The 16,260-nt window shown below is 38.3% G+C and overlaps 1 protein-coding gene across 2 annotated transcripts in view; it reads left to right on the forward strand.

Annotated features, from left to right (window-relative positions):
* LOC140913158 (signal recognition particle subunit SRP54) overlaps positions 1-16,260 on the forward strand; it is a 69,395-nt gene that overhangs the window by 49,745 nt on the left and 3,390 nt on the right. The window contains exons 2-4 of one of the 2 annotated variants that reach the window (XM_073349025.1): positions 7,267-7,443; positions 13,436-13,502; positions 15,513-15,610. In XM_073349025.1, coding sequence (XP_073205126.1) covers positions 7,267-7,443; positions 13,436-13,502; positions 15,513-15,610 — 342 coding nt within the window. The remainder of the gene's footprint in view (positions 1-7,266; positions 7,444-13,435; positions 13,503-15,512; positions 15,611-16,260) is intronic. The other variant, XM_073349026.1, reaches the window with a different exon arrangement.

Below are 16,260 nucleotides of genomic sequence, written 5' to 3' on the forward strand. Positions count from 1 at the left end.
ATGCTACATACATACATTTAAGGGTAGTGGAAAAGTGGAATTTAAACATAATAAATATCGAATCATTACAGTTTTACTGTAGGAGTAGCACAGACAAGTGCAGTTCCATTATTATAATTTCTATGGTGTATTGCATTGTCATTGTGTGGATATGTAACAAAGAGCTCTATTGTAATACATATACACAGGAGTTACAGTAAAGGCTACTGTGGAAACTATCTTAGAATTTACTGACTTCTATAATTTAATGCAATGTTAAGGTTTAGATCAGGGGTGGGAAAACTACGGCCCCGGGGGCAGCATCAGGCCCTCCAGATATTTTAATCTGGCCCTCGAGCTCCTGCTGGGGAGCAGGGTCCGGGGCTTGCCCTGCTCCGGCATGCCAGCTGGGAGCGGCGTTGGGGGCTGGCCCCACTCTGCATGGCTCCCGGAAGCAGCAGCATGTCCCCCCTCTGGCTCCTATGTGTATGTTACCCAAAATTGGGTCAGCTAGTAAGCTTAGGGAGGATTAATGACCCACCAGTGTTTGGCAGAAAGCAGCACGTTTATTATACTGATAGCTAAGCCTCAAAAGAAGGGGTGGGAGAGGGTCTCACGCTCACAGAAGCAGACTCACGCTCCCAGGACAGGCATGGCACTGGAGATGTCAGGATCCTTTAAGGTAAGTGTCCCACAGCACAGCGATGGACGGTGCGATGAAAGTAAGTCTTCCTGGGGCACAATGGCAAACCACTGGCCAGGCGGTCTGGGCGAAGGGCCTTCACAGGAGGTACAGGCTTGTGAGTGCACTCCTGAGCACATGGCCCCTTCCCCTTTTAAGGACCTGCTCCTCATGACCTGCTACTAGATGTGACTTGGCCGTGTCTGGTTGGTCACACTCCACCTTGGACAGTGTCCATGCATTGGGTGTGTGAGCGCTGCCTAATTAGTCCCAGACACCTTGTCTACCTGGGAGCTGTTCAAAAGTGGGGGGGCAGGGGGGGGAAGAGAGATAACAGACCTTTTGAACATACAGGTTATACATAGCATACAGATCACTGCTGCTTCTACAACGGTGTAGGGGCAGCCAGGGGGCTTCATATGCTGCCCTTGACCCAAGTGCCTGAAGACAGGGCAGCGTACAGAGTCGCCTGGCTGTGCCTCCATGTAGGAGCTGGAGAGGGGACATGCTGCTGCTTTTAGGAGCTGCTTGAGGTAAGCGCCGCCCAGAGCCTGCACCCCGACCCCCTCCTGCACCCCAACCCCCTGCCCCAATTCCCCCTCCCACCCGCCAAACCCCTCAGACCCAGCCTGGAACACCCTCTTGCACCCTGAACTCCTCATTTCTGGTCCCACCCCAGAGCCTGCACCCTAACCCCCAGTTTTGTGAGCATTCATGGTCTGCCATACAATTTCCATACCCAGATGTGGCCCTTGGGCCAAAAAGTTTGCCCACCTCTGTTTTAGATGTTAAGGTAATCTTTTAACTTTAATTAAAAGAAGCCAAAATAGAAAAGCTGTTTCAATAAATACTTTTTCAAATGCACCTGTGTAGTTTAATGTCTGATTCTCAAACAACTGAATAGGTTTTCTTCATTATTCAAAATAGATTACCTATGGGTTGAGAATTAGTAGGAGACCTCATTCATGAGTTGCCAGCTAGCCATTTTTATTCTAAGCATTTGTACCATTTGTAAGCACAGAGATGGGGAAAGGAGAAGAACAACAGTGGAAGAGCATCTGTGTATGTAGACTTTAGACTTACAGGGATTTACATTGTAAATTCTACTAGTTAATGTACAGCAAAACTGTTGAAAAAAATTTGATTTACTTCCTGGTGCTGCAGTGTGTTTTCAAATGACATTCATGTGGCTTTACAGATGCAGTATTTACTAGATCTCTTGTTTAAAGTAGTGAAGGGAATACATTCTTGGTAGATTCAAGTGATTTCATCCCTGACTTCATAATTGTATGGATTTGAAAGAACTGAAGCTAATCTTGAAGTAGCACAAGACAGTGAAGTTATACAAACTAAGCACTTTCACATTAAATATTTTGACATTAGAGACAGCATTTTCATAGGTTTTGACTTATCAAAGTTAAGCTGAGATCATACAACCTGAATGTAATAGTAAAAAATAAATTGGTTTGTCTTCTTTTCTCCCCCACTTTTTTCCTTTGTCTGTTTAGACTGTAAAATCTGTGGGATAGGGACTTGTCTTGCATGTCTGTGAAGCATTTAGTACATTAGAACAGAATTTCAGTCTAAATGTTGTTTAAAATTTATATAATCATAGAAATGCAGGGCTTGTAAGGGACCTCGAGGTCATCTAGTCCAGCCCTTTGTGCTTAGACAGGACCAAGTATTCTTTCCTGGACCATTCCTGACAAGTATTGTCTAACCTATTCTTAAAAACCTCTAATGACAGGGATTCCAAAACATCTCTTGAAACCTATCCCAGTGCTTTACTATCCTTATAGTTAAGTTTTTCCTAAAATCTAACCTGTCTCCCTTGCTGCAGATTAAGCTGATTACTTCTTGTCCTACCTTCAGTGGATATAGAGAATAATTGTCTTCTTTATAATAGCCCTGAGTATATTTGAACATTATCAGGTCCCCCTATAGTCTTCTTTTCTCAAGGCTAAACATGCTCAATTTTTGTAACCTTTCCTCACAGGTCAGATTTTCTAAACTTTTTATCATGTGTTGCTGTCCTCTGGACTCTCTTGAATTTGTCCACATCTTTCTTTAAGTGAGGCACCCAGAATGGGTGCAGTACTCAGCCTGAGGCCTCACCTGTGCCAAGTAGCACAGAAGAGTTACCTCCTGTGTCTTACATACAGGTGTGTATTACTTACTTACATAAATACTGATCAGTGCTTAAAATCCCAAAACATAGGGCACAGTCTTTTTATTCAACAGAATGTTACTGGTTAATTGTGAGGGGCTAGTTTAAGGATAACCCAAACTACACAAACTAACAGGAAGTGATCTTAGAAGGACAGGGATTTCTTATTGTGCCTTTACAGAGATAGGACAAACTTATTTATCCACAAATTTAACTTCCAGATCCTGGAATTTTGGGGAGTGGCTCTGGGCATTGGGATGCAGGATTCCAACATTTTCACTGAATATAACCCCCTTCCCCCCAACCCATTAGACTACTGCCGCTTTAATGTAATTGGTGTAAACTGTGCTGCAAACATGCAAAGGAAAATTGACAACTGTTACAAACCAAATGCATAACTACTTGTTTAGCATAAGTAGTTAGAATATGTGCTAAGTAACCATTCAAGGCAGAGTGGCCCCTTAACGCATATGCAGTCATGGGAAGAAAAGAGGGAGGGTTAGTGGGTTACAGATTGTAGTAATAAACCATAAATCCAGTGTCTGTCTACTTATGCTAAACAATTTGTTCCACCTGGCATTTAGCTGTGACACTTAGAGTATCTTTCCCAGACTGGAAGAAGAGCTCAGCGTGTCTCTAAAGCTTGTCTCTCTCACCAACAGAAATTGGTCCAATAAAAGATATTACCTCACCCATCTTGTGTGTCTCATATCCTAGAACCGACACAGCTAAAATTATGCTGCATTAGCACTAATAAGCTTTATACTGCCAAGGCAGAAGAGATTTTATCTGTTCATGTTAAAGATATGAATCTTGTTTGTATCTGAAAGAATCCTCCAAACCACCTGATAGAAACTCGTCTTTTGTTCAGCCGCATTGTGACTGTAAGGATTTTTTTGTTTTTTGAGCATTAGTATGGTGGTGAATTTTTCTGTTGCTAGCTTTGGTTAATATTTTAAATAACTACTTTTTTGTAGAGTAGAGGGACTCTCTCACAACATAATAGGCTGGATTTTTTTTCACTGTACAGAATGTTACGTTTTCTGTAAGCCTTTATGTATGTTGACATTTTTGTGTTCCATTAATGTAATTAACAAATAGTGTTCTAAATGTCACTGCTCAATCATAGAGACAAAGGTGGACCAACTCTTTACTTTACCCACCTTGTCTCTCTAATATCGTGGGACCAACACTGCATGCAACTGTTCAATCATATTGCTTTTTGTTGTATACCGTTCTTGTATGTTGCTCATATAGATTGCTAGCTCTTCATATCAGAGACCTTGTCTTCCTATCTCTAAAGGACCTAGTATGTTCCTTCTGTTGTGAAAATGTGTCTAAAACTTACAGATCTATGCAGTCCCATTAAGTGTATGGAAACTCATCTTCTTGCTGGCATCTTCTCTATACGTGTTGGGATTGAGGTGTTGAATTCAGGTTGTTGAGAAATAAAAGCAGCATGAAATTCCTTTCCACTGTTTGGTGGCATGTGTGTTGGAAGATATCTGCTTAACAATTAATTCTGATGGTACCGTAAAGTTCAGCTTTCTCTCTTTCTTTTATATGCTGTGATTTAGTTATTTCAGAATTATTTAGATTTACATTGTGTGTCAGTTTGATCTTTAGACTTGCCTGCTTTTCCAAATTTTTGGAGTTCATTTTCAAACTGATATCTGTTCTGGGATGGAAGTAATGTTATCATTGGGGATAGCAGTAAAAATCTGATCTTTGAAGACCATATTATTGGGTGAGTTTGAATGACTTGGAAACATAATTTTAAAAAAGGTGTTGTTAGTAGATTAGTTCTGTTATCTGTAGCTGTGGTCTTGTGAGAGAAGCAAGGGGGCAAGATTTGAGATGTAAAAAATGTTTACTAAGTAGAACAGGGAAGTTTTTAACATCTATTTTGGGGGGAGGGGAAGTAAGAATAATAATGTAGATCATACACTTAACTATCTAGATTTAATATTTTTGATATCTGTATAAAAGGGAATTAGTTTAATCCAGAGTGAATAAAAATAGATTAAAACATTTTTTATTTAAATTGGACTTTTAAATTTAAAATTAAATATAGTTTATTTTTTTTAATAAGCCTATTTTCAGATTTGAAATTGACAATTTATGTTAAGGCCTAAGCTTATCTATTGAAATCTTTTTTTTTTTGTATTTAATTTAAATATTAAGCAGTAATGTTTGCTGCCAGGTTTTAAAGAGAATCATAGAATATCAGGGTTGGAAGGGACCCCAGAAGGTCATCTAGTCCAACCTCCTGCTCAAAGCAGGACCAATTCCCAGTTAAATCATCCCAGCCAGGGCTTTGTCAAGCCTGACCTTAAAAACCTCTAAGGAAGGAGATTCTACCACCTCCCTAGGTAACGCATTCCAGTGTTTCACCACCCTCTTAGTGAAAAAGTTTTTCCTAATATCCAATCTAAACCTCCCCCACTGCAACTTGAGACCATTACTCCTCGTTCTGTCATCTGCTACCATTGAGAACAGCCTAGAGCCATCCTCTTTGGAACCCCCTTTCAGGTAGTTGAAAGCAGCTATCAAATCCCCCCTCATTCTTCTCTTCTGCAGGCTAAACAATCCCAGCTCCCTCAGCCTCTCCTCATAACTCATGTGTTCCAGTCCCCTAATCATTTTTGTTGCCAGAATCAAACCACTGAACTTGTTGAAGTCACTGGATAAGCACCTGGTACCAGAATTTGTTGATGTGCTAAACCAGTGTTTGACAGCAATAGCCTTTTTCTGTAGGAGCAGAGAGAATATTCTCTTCATTTCAGCTTATTCAACTAGTTCAGTTCAGTGACTAGCTCATTAATACTTAAAGCCTGGTCTATACTGAGAAAATGAAGTTGGCTTAACTACGTTGCTCAGAGGAGTGAAAAATCCACCCCCCCACCGGCGTAGGTAAGCCGACCGAATGCCCAGTGTAGATGGTGTTAGATTGACGGAAGAATTCTTCAGTTGGCCTAGGTACTGCCTCTTGGGGAGGTGGAGTGCCTGTGCTGATGGGAGAACCCCTCCCATCTGCGTAGGTAGTGTTTACACTGAAGCGCTACAGCAGCGCTGCTGCAGCAGCATTTCAAGTGTAGATGAGCCCTAAGATACCAATTGGGAGTTTGAAAAAGCTGAAAAGCTCATTTTCCTCTTCCAATATATGAATGAAAACTAAGTATGAGAGGATGAGATATACTGTTTCTATAATTTGGAAGGACATGGTGAGACCAGAAACAATCAGTTCAATTCACTAACTGCAGATAATAATTCCTAGTTTAATAAATCAGTTGATTCTTAAATGCAAATCATGTTTTGATAACACTTTTTTTTCTAGTGTGCGGCAAATTTTAAGGAATTTTATTTAATAATTAATAATAAAAAATTGCTGTTTTGAGCTCTTTTAATTGCATATATTGCAAGTAAAAATAGTCTAGTAATTAAGTGTATAATTTGCTACTTTCTAGCATAATAATGTAAAAAATAAGAAATGAAAATTAATTGAAATTGAGCTGTATAATTAAATAAATGTATATAGGCACAGTGTATCCTCCTGGTTTAAAAAAAAAAAAAGCCTCAGATTTAGTGTAAAGTCTGTTTGCAAATCAACATGTTTTTATAGTTACCAGCCAATGAGAATCAACTATTTTTCTTTAGGAAAAGAACTAACAAGTACAAATACAAAACATGATTAAAATCAAGGGTGTATGATTGCTGATTTAGGTCATGATGACAATTGGTTATTTAAATGGTTTTCATTTAAATCACTCTATCCTGATTTCATCCCCTACAACAGCATTTTTCAACGCGTGGGTTGTGACCCCTCCTCGGGGTAGGCCTGAAGGACTAAACTCTGTGTGTGTGTGTGTGTGTGTGTGAGAAAGGGGGAGACCATGGACAGGCCTTTCCATTGTTTTTCAGTGTGTCAACCTTAATTCTCATGGTTTTGAAGGATACCTTGCAAACATGAATTGAATGTTATGTGAAAGAGTTGTCTGCCTGAATTTGCAAAGAGCCTGAAACAGTTAAGAATTCTGACCTCAATTCATTTCAATGAGTGTTAACTCAGATGCCAATGATGATATTTTAAATGTCAACATTAAATATTTCATTGTTCACCAAAGCATGTAGAGAAAAGAAAGGATGTGCCATGTAGTGAAGATCTACACAATATAACTTGTAGTGATGGCAGGGTTGAAGTGAATGTGATTAATTTAGCTTTCTTGAAATGGAGAACTCAGCTTTAATAAGTTTGGGAAATGCTACCTTACAGCTGCATCACTCGAAAAACAAACTCCACCTCAATTTTCAGAAAAGCTCTCAGTGATCTCTGCTACTTTAGATGAGCTGACAGATATTTGAAAGAACCAAGCCTCCAGTTTCACTGCTTGTCCTGCAGAAGCTTGTGTTTTTGAAACCATTATTTTCTTTGTTACAGCTGCACTCAAATGGCGATAGAGGCTTTGAGAATGTGGAACTGGGGATCATAGGAAAAAACAAGAAAATCCCAAGAAGGGTCATTCACTTTGCAAGTGGAGAAACCATGGAAGAATATAGCACAGATGAAGAAGATCTGGTGCAAGAAAAAAAAGACCTCTTGCCTTCTGTTGATCCTGTAGGTTTGTTACAGATAATTCTTTATTTCATTTGCCATTTACTGGAAAAGTGACAACCACTTTTTGCACTTGGAAGAAACAAAAATAATTATTGAATTCAAATCTGACTTCTATTTTATTTTAGCCAATTACAGTTAGGGATGTAAATAGGGTTTAAAAATAGTAACCATGTAACCTATTAAAATTCTATCGGTTAAACGGTTAACCATTAAGGAGTTCACATAGGCGGGGAACTAGGGATGTGTGGGTGCTGTAGCACCCCCAGCTTTTGCACAGTGAGCAACTCCAGTATAATAAAAGGGAACAGTAGAGAACTTGCAAAAATAAAATAAAAAAATTGAGATGTTTCAGAAAATACCAAAAATATATTTTGAAGTATGTTGTTAGACTACATCAAGTTCAACATCTACATTTTAATTAAACTTTCCATATTTTCCTGATCCCTACTAATTCATGTTGGGTTGGAAGGGTAGAACACTGTCTTTAATACTTTGTCTTGAATAAGTTCACTGTGGTATCAGTAACCCAGGAAGTATAGGTACACAGGAGGAGATACTTGCTTGTCTCAATCCATTGGAGTGTGTGCTACTATGCTCTAGCCACTGAGTGATGGCACATTGGAGGAACTAACCAGCCAACCATACCACTGTGTCAATACACCCATCACATCTTAAAGAACTCCGACTCCAATGAAGAGCTTTACTGGTGGGGCTCCCACAAGGAGTATCCTGGTTTTGGTATGGGTATTCTGCTTGTTTCTTCCTGAAAAAGTGTTGTTGCCATAGGGTTTGGTTAATTAGAGGGTAGCTGTGGGAAGGGGCTGTAGATCACATTTCTACTATTAAATTGTATCTGAATTTGCATTACTTCAATAGTATGTTAAAATAATTCTGCATTTGGTTTATTACATTCCTGTTACTTTGAGAAGTTCAGTTCCTTTTGGTATTTTTAAATGTTAAAGTAATGCTTCTAGCCGCTTGCTCGTTGCTAACCAGCAGCACTCTAAAATGGTTTGTCCTGTGCACTGTGTGAATGCCTTTTTCACCTTACCACGTTGTTTATCTGTATGGTGCCAACCATTACTCCCATTTATAGCAACATCCTTTCCAGCACTCTTCCTGACTAAACAGGCACAAACATGACTGACTACATTAGAAGGACTGCCAACTGAGTACTTAATTAACAAGCATAGGGTGCTTTTGTGTAGCTAGGACAGCAGCCTTTTCGCTTATGCTTGTCACCATAGCAGGACACTTCCTATAAGCCCTGCTAAAAATACATAGTGTCTGGATTCTCAGTTGGCAGTCAACAGAATGATGCAGGTAGTGTGAAAGACGGTCTTGTGTAAGCCAGAGGAACGTTCTATCAGATAAGCACTGAAATCTGGTAATCTGCATACAAACACAAAATGTCATTGTGATGCTTTGTCTTTAAACCATAGAGATTAGTTCTAAAACCTTTGATAGCTATATACATATTAAATAACATATAAAGCAAGAATTTTCACACTTGTTTTAAACAGCATTTGTCAGGAAGACTCGATTTAATCATGGATTTCTACATAAAAGTGCATTCTTGCTGGTTCTTTTAACTTTAACACATATTCTTCACAACTCAGATGTAGGTTTCATTTTTAGAAAGTACACATTATATACATTTTTAAAGTGATTTATTTTGAAAACTTTTCAGATTAGTTTTACAGCTATATCAGAAAATGAAAGATTGGTTATTTCATTTACCAAAGGTAATTGAAGCAGATAGTTCACCTCCCAATGACTTCATAAATATCTCCAATTCAACAGGTTAATTATTAATATTTGGAGGATTTTCTTGTTCACTGGTGTGACTTCCTTTAAAACATCAGCAAACACATTTCTTGAATGGTTCACCCTTAGCTCTCAAGTTTGCTATAGTTGAAGGGATAATTGCTGGATGTCCATGTCATAGCCAACTTCTCTTCTTCAGCAGTTAAAGTTTGACCCTGGTACCAAGTATTGAGAATATTTGCAAGAAAATGAGCTGGAGATAGTGCTTGTCCCATTCGTGTTTTTGATGCTTGAAATTTAACTCTGTTGCATATTTCTCTTTAAGATCTCACTCAGTTTCTTCCAGATTTCAACAGTGTCAGCAATAAAACAGCTCTTTCCCTGCATTTTGTTCACGGCTACAGAAATAGGCTTCAGGGTACTCAGCATGTGTTCAACATTTCTCTTAAGCCCAATGTTGAGAACTTTGGCTGTGACAGTGCCATCTATTTTTTCACAATTTTGTTCACAAACTGTCATCAGATTAGGCCAGTTCTTGATATAGTGCCCAAAACAGTCCATTACTGAGTTCCATCGCACGTCTTGTGGGAGAGTTAGCTTAGTTCCTCCCACTTTTTTCAGAGCAGCTGCTGCAAAGTGGTTGTTACGGAAGTATCTTGCAATTTCAACGGACTTAGCCTTTATTTCTGGTACACTGAAGTCTTTGTCTAGCAGGTGCATCAAATGAGCACTGCAACCGTACATTATTAGCTTGGGACTCTCTTCTAAATTTCTTCTCATTGTGGATACATTTGCAGCATTGTCTGTGACCAAGCTGCATACTAGACATTTGAGGTTTTTTCAGTTTGTTATAGCTTTTACTGCTGCTACTTGTAAGCATTCTGCTGTGTGTGCATTTCCTGATGTATCAATTGTTTCTTTAATGAAGACATTCCCTTCTTCTGTTGTCTCATAAGCACATACAACAGGATCATTGTAGACATTGCTCAATCCATCAAGACTTAGGTTAACAATTTCACCCTCTAGAACTTTTGCACGCTGCTCGCTTTCTCTTTCACACACTTTATCCAGCAATTTGCCTGTGACATCTGCTTTGTTGGGTGGACTGTATCCTGGTCTTAATGACTGAACCATGTTAATGGTTAAGTGTGGGTTCTCAATCCTACGGAAAGGAGAGTTCGTTGCATAAACAAATTGCGCAATTTTTTCATCAATTACCTCTTTTTGTAATCCGCTAGTTCTTATCACAAACTTATCTATGGTTGTTTCTGGATGATGGAGATTTTTTTTTCTTTTTGCTACAGGTGATATACTATGGCTATGTGACATACATGATGTGACTGAAACACTATCATTGGCAGATAACTCTGAAACTATAGAAAATGATGGTGATCTTGAAGGTGGATGGTCTTCAGAATCCTGTATGTTGAGGATGGATTCTCTTAAACAAAATAAGTCAATGCAGTTATTTAATTATTATTACCATACTGCTCATTTAGTATTATTCATTGCATTCACTGACACTCAGTACTACTTTAAAGCTGAAATTGTAAAAGGAAGATCTGCCTGTTTAAACTATTTATTTTTTATCACAACTGCATCTAAAATGATGTTACTCTATGGTACTAACTATATTTTTTGTTCAAATATGAGAATTCAAGAATAGTCCAGAAGGAAGACCAGCAGTCCTTAAGAAAGAAGTATGAAATAAAAAAGTTTACCAACCTGAAGATCCTGCAAGTTCAGACATGTTCCTTTCATCCTCTTCAACGCTGCTTCCTCCTGAGAAGGAACACTTCTCATGATGTTGTTTCATTTAGGCAACCAAGCCTTGCATTTCTTTGTTGCACTGTTTGCATTTTGCATGCATGCTTGTCTTACCCACAAGTAGAGGAACTTCATTAAAATATTCCCAAACTGGGTCTCTCTTATGGCCTGCTGCCATTATAGGTTTTCCCTTCTAGTGAGAGAATGGTATGGTAGATCTCAAATTAATGAAGGCTATGCTCAGAAACACCTTAAGACTTCTGGAATATGCTGCTCAAACAGTTACACTTTTGTTTCTACTGCCTGTGCCTCACATCTCACGTTTATCTCCAGACATCTTCTCCTTGTCTAGGTCTGTTCCGCCCCCAACAATCTTTTATTCATTGAACTTTTTAAAATTCTGCACTTTTAGAGAGAGGTAAGGGATTGACTCTATGTACACAAATTTGCAGAGGGACAATAGGGTTGAGGTCTGTTGTTTCTCGCCTCTCTCTCTATATATATATATATATTATTTATTTTAAAACATTTTTGCTGTTAGCAAGCATTTTATCTCTGGAGAACAAATCCACAGTTAGAGAACTGCAAAACTAAGCATCTCTGATGGTATCTTCTAGACTGAGCACTGAGTCCCATTGGGAGATAGAAAGATTAACCTAAATAATCTGTACAGAAGCCCCTTGAACACCATAAGATTGAGTCCCTAATCCATGAACTATTGGAACTCATTTACAAAACTTTTCTTAAACATTACATGAATATATTGTCTCATACTATAGAATTAGAATTTATAATCGCTATTCCATGATGAGAGATCTTTGAGCTATAATGTCTCTTAGTTTTAATTATTTTTAGATAGGTTTTTTCTCAAAAAGCATTTTATCAAAAAAATCCGATTTTTATTGTTTTCATTGTAAAATAGTGTCTGAAAATCCTTGCTAAGTAATCCATCATCTACGTAGACTCTTTCGTGTGACCAGTGAAATTGTTGCACGCAAACTAGCGTTAGAGTAAGGGTGGTGATTAGTTGAGTTACCTTTGTCACAATGGTCAAAGACTCTTGGCATGGAAGAGCTAAATGCTTTACTGTAGCTGAAAACCTCTGCTATTGCACAGGTGTAATTCATAATGTCAAAATGGCTGAGAACTTAAACTGGATGATACAGACTGCAAACCCCAGTGGTGATTGAATCTAGTGTTGTGAACAAAGAGGTCTCAACCATTCTTGTGGCTGTTTCCATTGCTTCACGCTGACTCAGCAGACATTGTAGGCTTCAGAGTGACCATTCTAGAGTCGTCTTTTATAGATAATGGTTCAGGTGTGTCTCAGTAAGAACTACCATTTTACTGGTACTATCCAGCAGAAAGACCCCTCTACTGACAGTTTCTTATTAAAAAACAAACCTCATTTGAATTCAGGAGCTGGAGATTTTCAAAGTTTTATTCAAGCAAACTCTATTATTTACGAGAAACATATCTGTTTTCTAGTTAATCATATAATTTGCCTTTTCACAACGGTCAAAGTCTCTAGCATTGTCATTAGAACTGGTTGGAAATTTTTTGATTTTTCTCCATTCCCCCTCCCCAACAAATTGTATGACCTAGAGGGATGCTCAGCCTTTCTCAGCAGGTTAGAAACCTAGACACAATGCCATGGGATTCCCAAACGCTCCTGAGGTTCTAGATAGTGACATCATCAATGTGTTCTGTATCCATTTGTCCTGAGGTTGCAATATTTCCATTGATGTGCATCTCCATAATCATTCATGTTTCTGTTACTTGTAGAGTAGACTGCTGCTAACGCTGTTCTGTGCTCTTGAAGACCACTTGCTGGATCTTATACTAACTGAAGCCAATAGCTAACTGACTTTGCAATACAAGCCACTTGAAGAATTTTTTGACTGCATTAGATTATATACTTCTTGGTGCAATTCAAGGTGCTGACTTGGATCTATAAAGCCCTCTAAGATTTGAATCCTGCCTGACTTAGACTGCCTCTCTCCCAGGGACTATCTTGACAACTGATCTTCTAATGGTCCTTGTGTATGAATGAAATGGAAATAGAAGCAGGGAATACTGGTGGAGAGAATTCTACTGGAATTCTGTTTTCCTGGCTGGTCAGAACTCAAGACCTTCAGCATAGTGTGTAAGGCCCATCTATTCATTTTCTCTGATGGAGTGGAGGGCTGAATTTCTTTTGAGGGGGAAGTATAAGCAATAAGACCTCTAGAAATGGCTAGTTTTATAGCCTGTGCAGTGACATCATGCTTTAAAGATCTAAAACCAGAATTAGTATAACTTTCTTAAAACCAAAGCACTGAGCTTAGCATTGACAAAGATAGACAAGGTGGCAGCTTTCTCTTCTGGATCTGTGTTCTTTGTAGGTTACTACACTTCATGTATTTACCACAATTTTATGGTCACAATGCTACTCTTACTAATTTTGTTATCATTACAGACTGCGCTTACCTGGGGACCCTACTTGTGGTTTCATATGCTAAGAGTTGCCACGTCAACCTTATCAGGTATTAGTTCACTTACTTTTTAAGGTAAACTACTCCAAAGAATATTAACTAGCTTTTTGAAAGCTTGTTACATGAAGTGTCGCAACTGGGAGGTGACTTATTGGCCATTTGGAACATTCCAAAAGTCTGCCATGCATCTATATTTTGGTTGTGTAACTTTCCATCTCTTCGGTGCCAAGTTATTCATGTTGACAGAAAGAGATGTAATGAAAGAATAAACCAAAATCTCCCTCTTGCTAAATACTAATTTCCTCATCTGTGGCTTGCTAAGGAAACATTTGTTCAGGCGAGTTGTGAGACGTAATGAACCTGTCTTCCTGGGAAGAAATGTGCATGATCTGTCAGTTGTGTGTAGCACTTGGTCACCAATTGGTTGGCTTACAAAACCAAGCTAGAATCAAAGCTGTTTTAGACACTTGCAGTTTGTGAGCATTTAATTGATGTGACATATGTCCTGATTTGGTTTAATAGGGAAATATTTTGATGTGCCACCAGACATATAAGAACTTCAGTAGAAGGATATGTGTAAAATAAAGTGTTTTCCAATCAAAGGCCATTAGATCTGTAAGCAAGTAAGTCTGTTTTCTATAGAACTTACCATCTACAGCAGTGATGTCTATAAATCACTTGTGTGACTTGGCCTGAAAAGAACGTTGTTGAGAGAGAGTCAGTATGCATAAGGTTTTAGTTCTTGTCATCTTGAGATTCTGAATATTGTGTTAAATATCTGTATTTACAGTATTTTTGAGATATTTGTTGGATTATCTAATAGCTAGCTTCTGATTTGCTCTTCCCGGAGAGGGTTTAGCAACAGAGCTAACAAGTTCATACTATCCAGTAAGCTTATTTTCCTGAGGAGTCCTGCAGATTTGATGTACATTCTCCTTGGTTTTTCATCCTCCTTGCCCTCAAGGCCCTATACTGCAGCAATCATTTTGGCCAAGGAATTGCCATGAGCATATCTATTCCACTCCCTTGTTAGAAGGGATGCTCTTGAGTAAAGTGATGCACGCTTAGCCCCTGGTGACTTATACTGAGAGAACTGAAATCAAAGCCTTTTGATCTATGCAGCAGTGTATAGCACAGTGTAGTTAAAACACTGCTAGCCCAGAATCTACATATGTCAATACATACATTCTATAGCACATTCTACATACATACATATATGTATTTGTATGTATATGTAGTATATATACAAATACATATAATTATGTTCTATTTGCTGGCTGCAAACATCATTCACTACAAATACGTGTAATCTAACCATTATTTTACTTAGGCTTATTTTGTTCTGCTTTGGAATCTGTTAAAGCAAAAGTATTGAATTACAAAATTAAAAGTACTTCCTTTGCAGTGAAATTTTCACACTATTTGGTTCCTTTTATTAATTTTCTGTGTAGCTTCCAGTTTTGTCATTCATTCCTGCATTTTTGACTAGTTACCCACAGTTACTGGTAACATTAAATGTGTTAATGAATTAAAATATATAAAGGTACTGTATTTTAAATGCACTGAATTATCAACTTGTTCATTAAAGTGCAGTTCTACTCTAAAACTAATGTAAAAATGGGCATTATGGGGTTCTGCTTCTATTTTCCATATTATATGTGCTCATTTGAAGATAATATACTTTTACCATGGGCCCTGGAAGTTGAGCTGGATTCTTTCCTTCTCACATATTGTTGCAGGTTATAAACATTCTGCTGACCAAACTCTGCCCTCTGTGACATTTATGCAATTGTGTGCAATGCCACTGAAAACACCATGAAAGTGGAACTGACTTGAACTTACTAAATAATATGCATAAGTAACAGAATCCATCTCTTTACCTAGCTAAGTTGGCCCTCCTGTGAACAGCAGTAAACAGTAAATATGTCACTAAATTGAGCAGTTATGACTGACTACACATGATGATCTTTTTGAGTAAGCAGCTGCTATCTTTTTGAAGTAGAACTGCTCTTAAAACGAAATCTAATGAATTCAGGTAAAGGCCTCTCGTTTTATTTTTAGTGTGTGACTTCCTTGGGGAAAAGATTGCATCCGTTTTGGGCATAAGTACACCAAAATACCAGTATGCCATTGATGAGTATTACAGGATGAAGAAGGAGGTGTGTCTTTCTTTACTATTATCTGTAGTATTTACTAAAGACAGCTCAATCCATTTGGCCTAAACCTCAGCCTTTTCTTTGAATCTTTTTCTTTTTAAAGCAGCTCTCTTCCCATATGCTTCCTCACCTTTAGACTCTTACCACTGGATTAGCAATTTCCAGACCTCTTAGTGAGTCCTGGTCACTGCTGTATTCCAGTCTCTTGCACAGTGCACTTTAAGGACAATTTGCAGATTGTGTGAGAGATGCATGTAGCGGTTATTGGACACTGACTGTATTCTTTAAAGAAATGGTGGAGGCTCAGTTTTTAATATGCCTTTTTTAAATTGTCCTGTTTCGTATGGTTATTGTTATTCCTGAAAGAACAGCCTAACAAACAGTGAAACACTTTATACTGAAATCTTGCACTCACGATTACAGAAATATTAAGTAACTTGTCTTTTAATGATCCTTAGGTGTTTTTCATTTGTCTTTATCAAGCTACTTAACTTGTCCCAACTTCCCTGCTTGTGTCCCTTGTTCCCCCTTTCCTATGATGTATCACAAAATTAATGGCTTGCACAAATGTCCTGTGTCTTTGCATTGGCTCCTCTTACCTAGAATATTTCTAGTATTTTAAAACGGTAAAACGTTTCATTCAAAATGACAAA

This window comes from Lepidochelys kempii, chromosome 6 (genome assembly GCF_965140265.1).
Source record: "Lepidochelys kempii isolate rLepKem1 chromosome 6, rLepKem1.hap2, whole genome shotgun sequence".
In the NCBI taxonomy this organism is placed as follows: Eukaryota; Metazoa; Chordata; order Testudines; family Cheloniidae; genus Lepidochelys; species Lepidochelys kempii.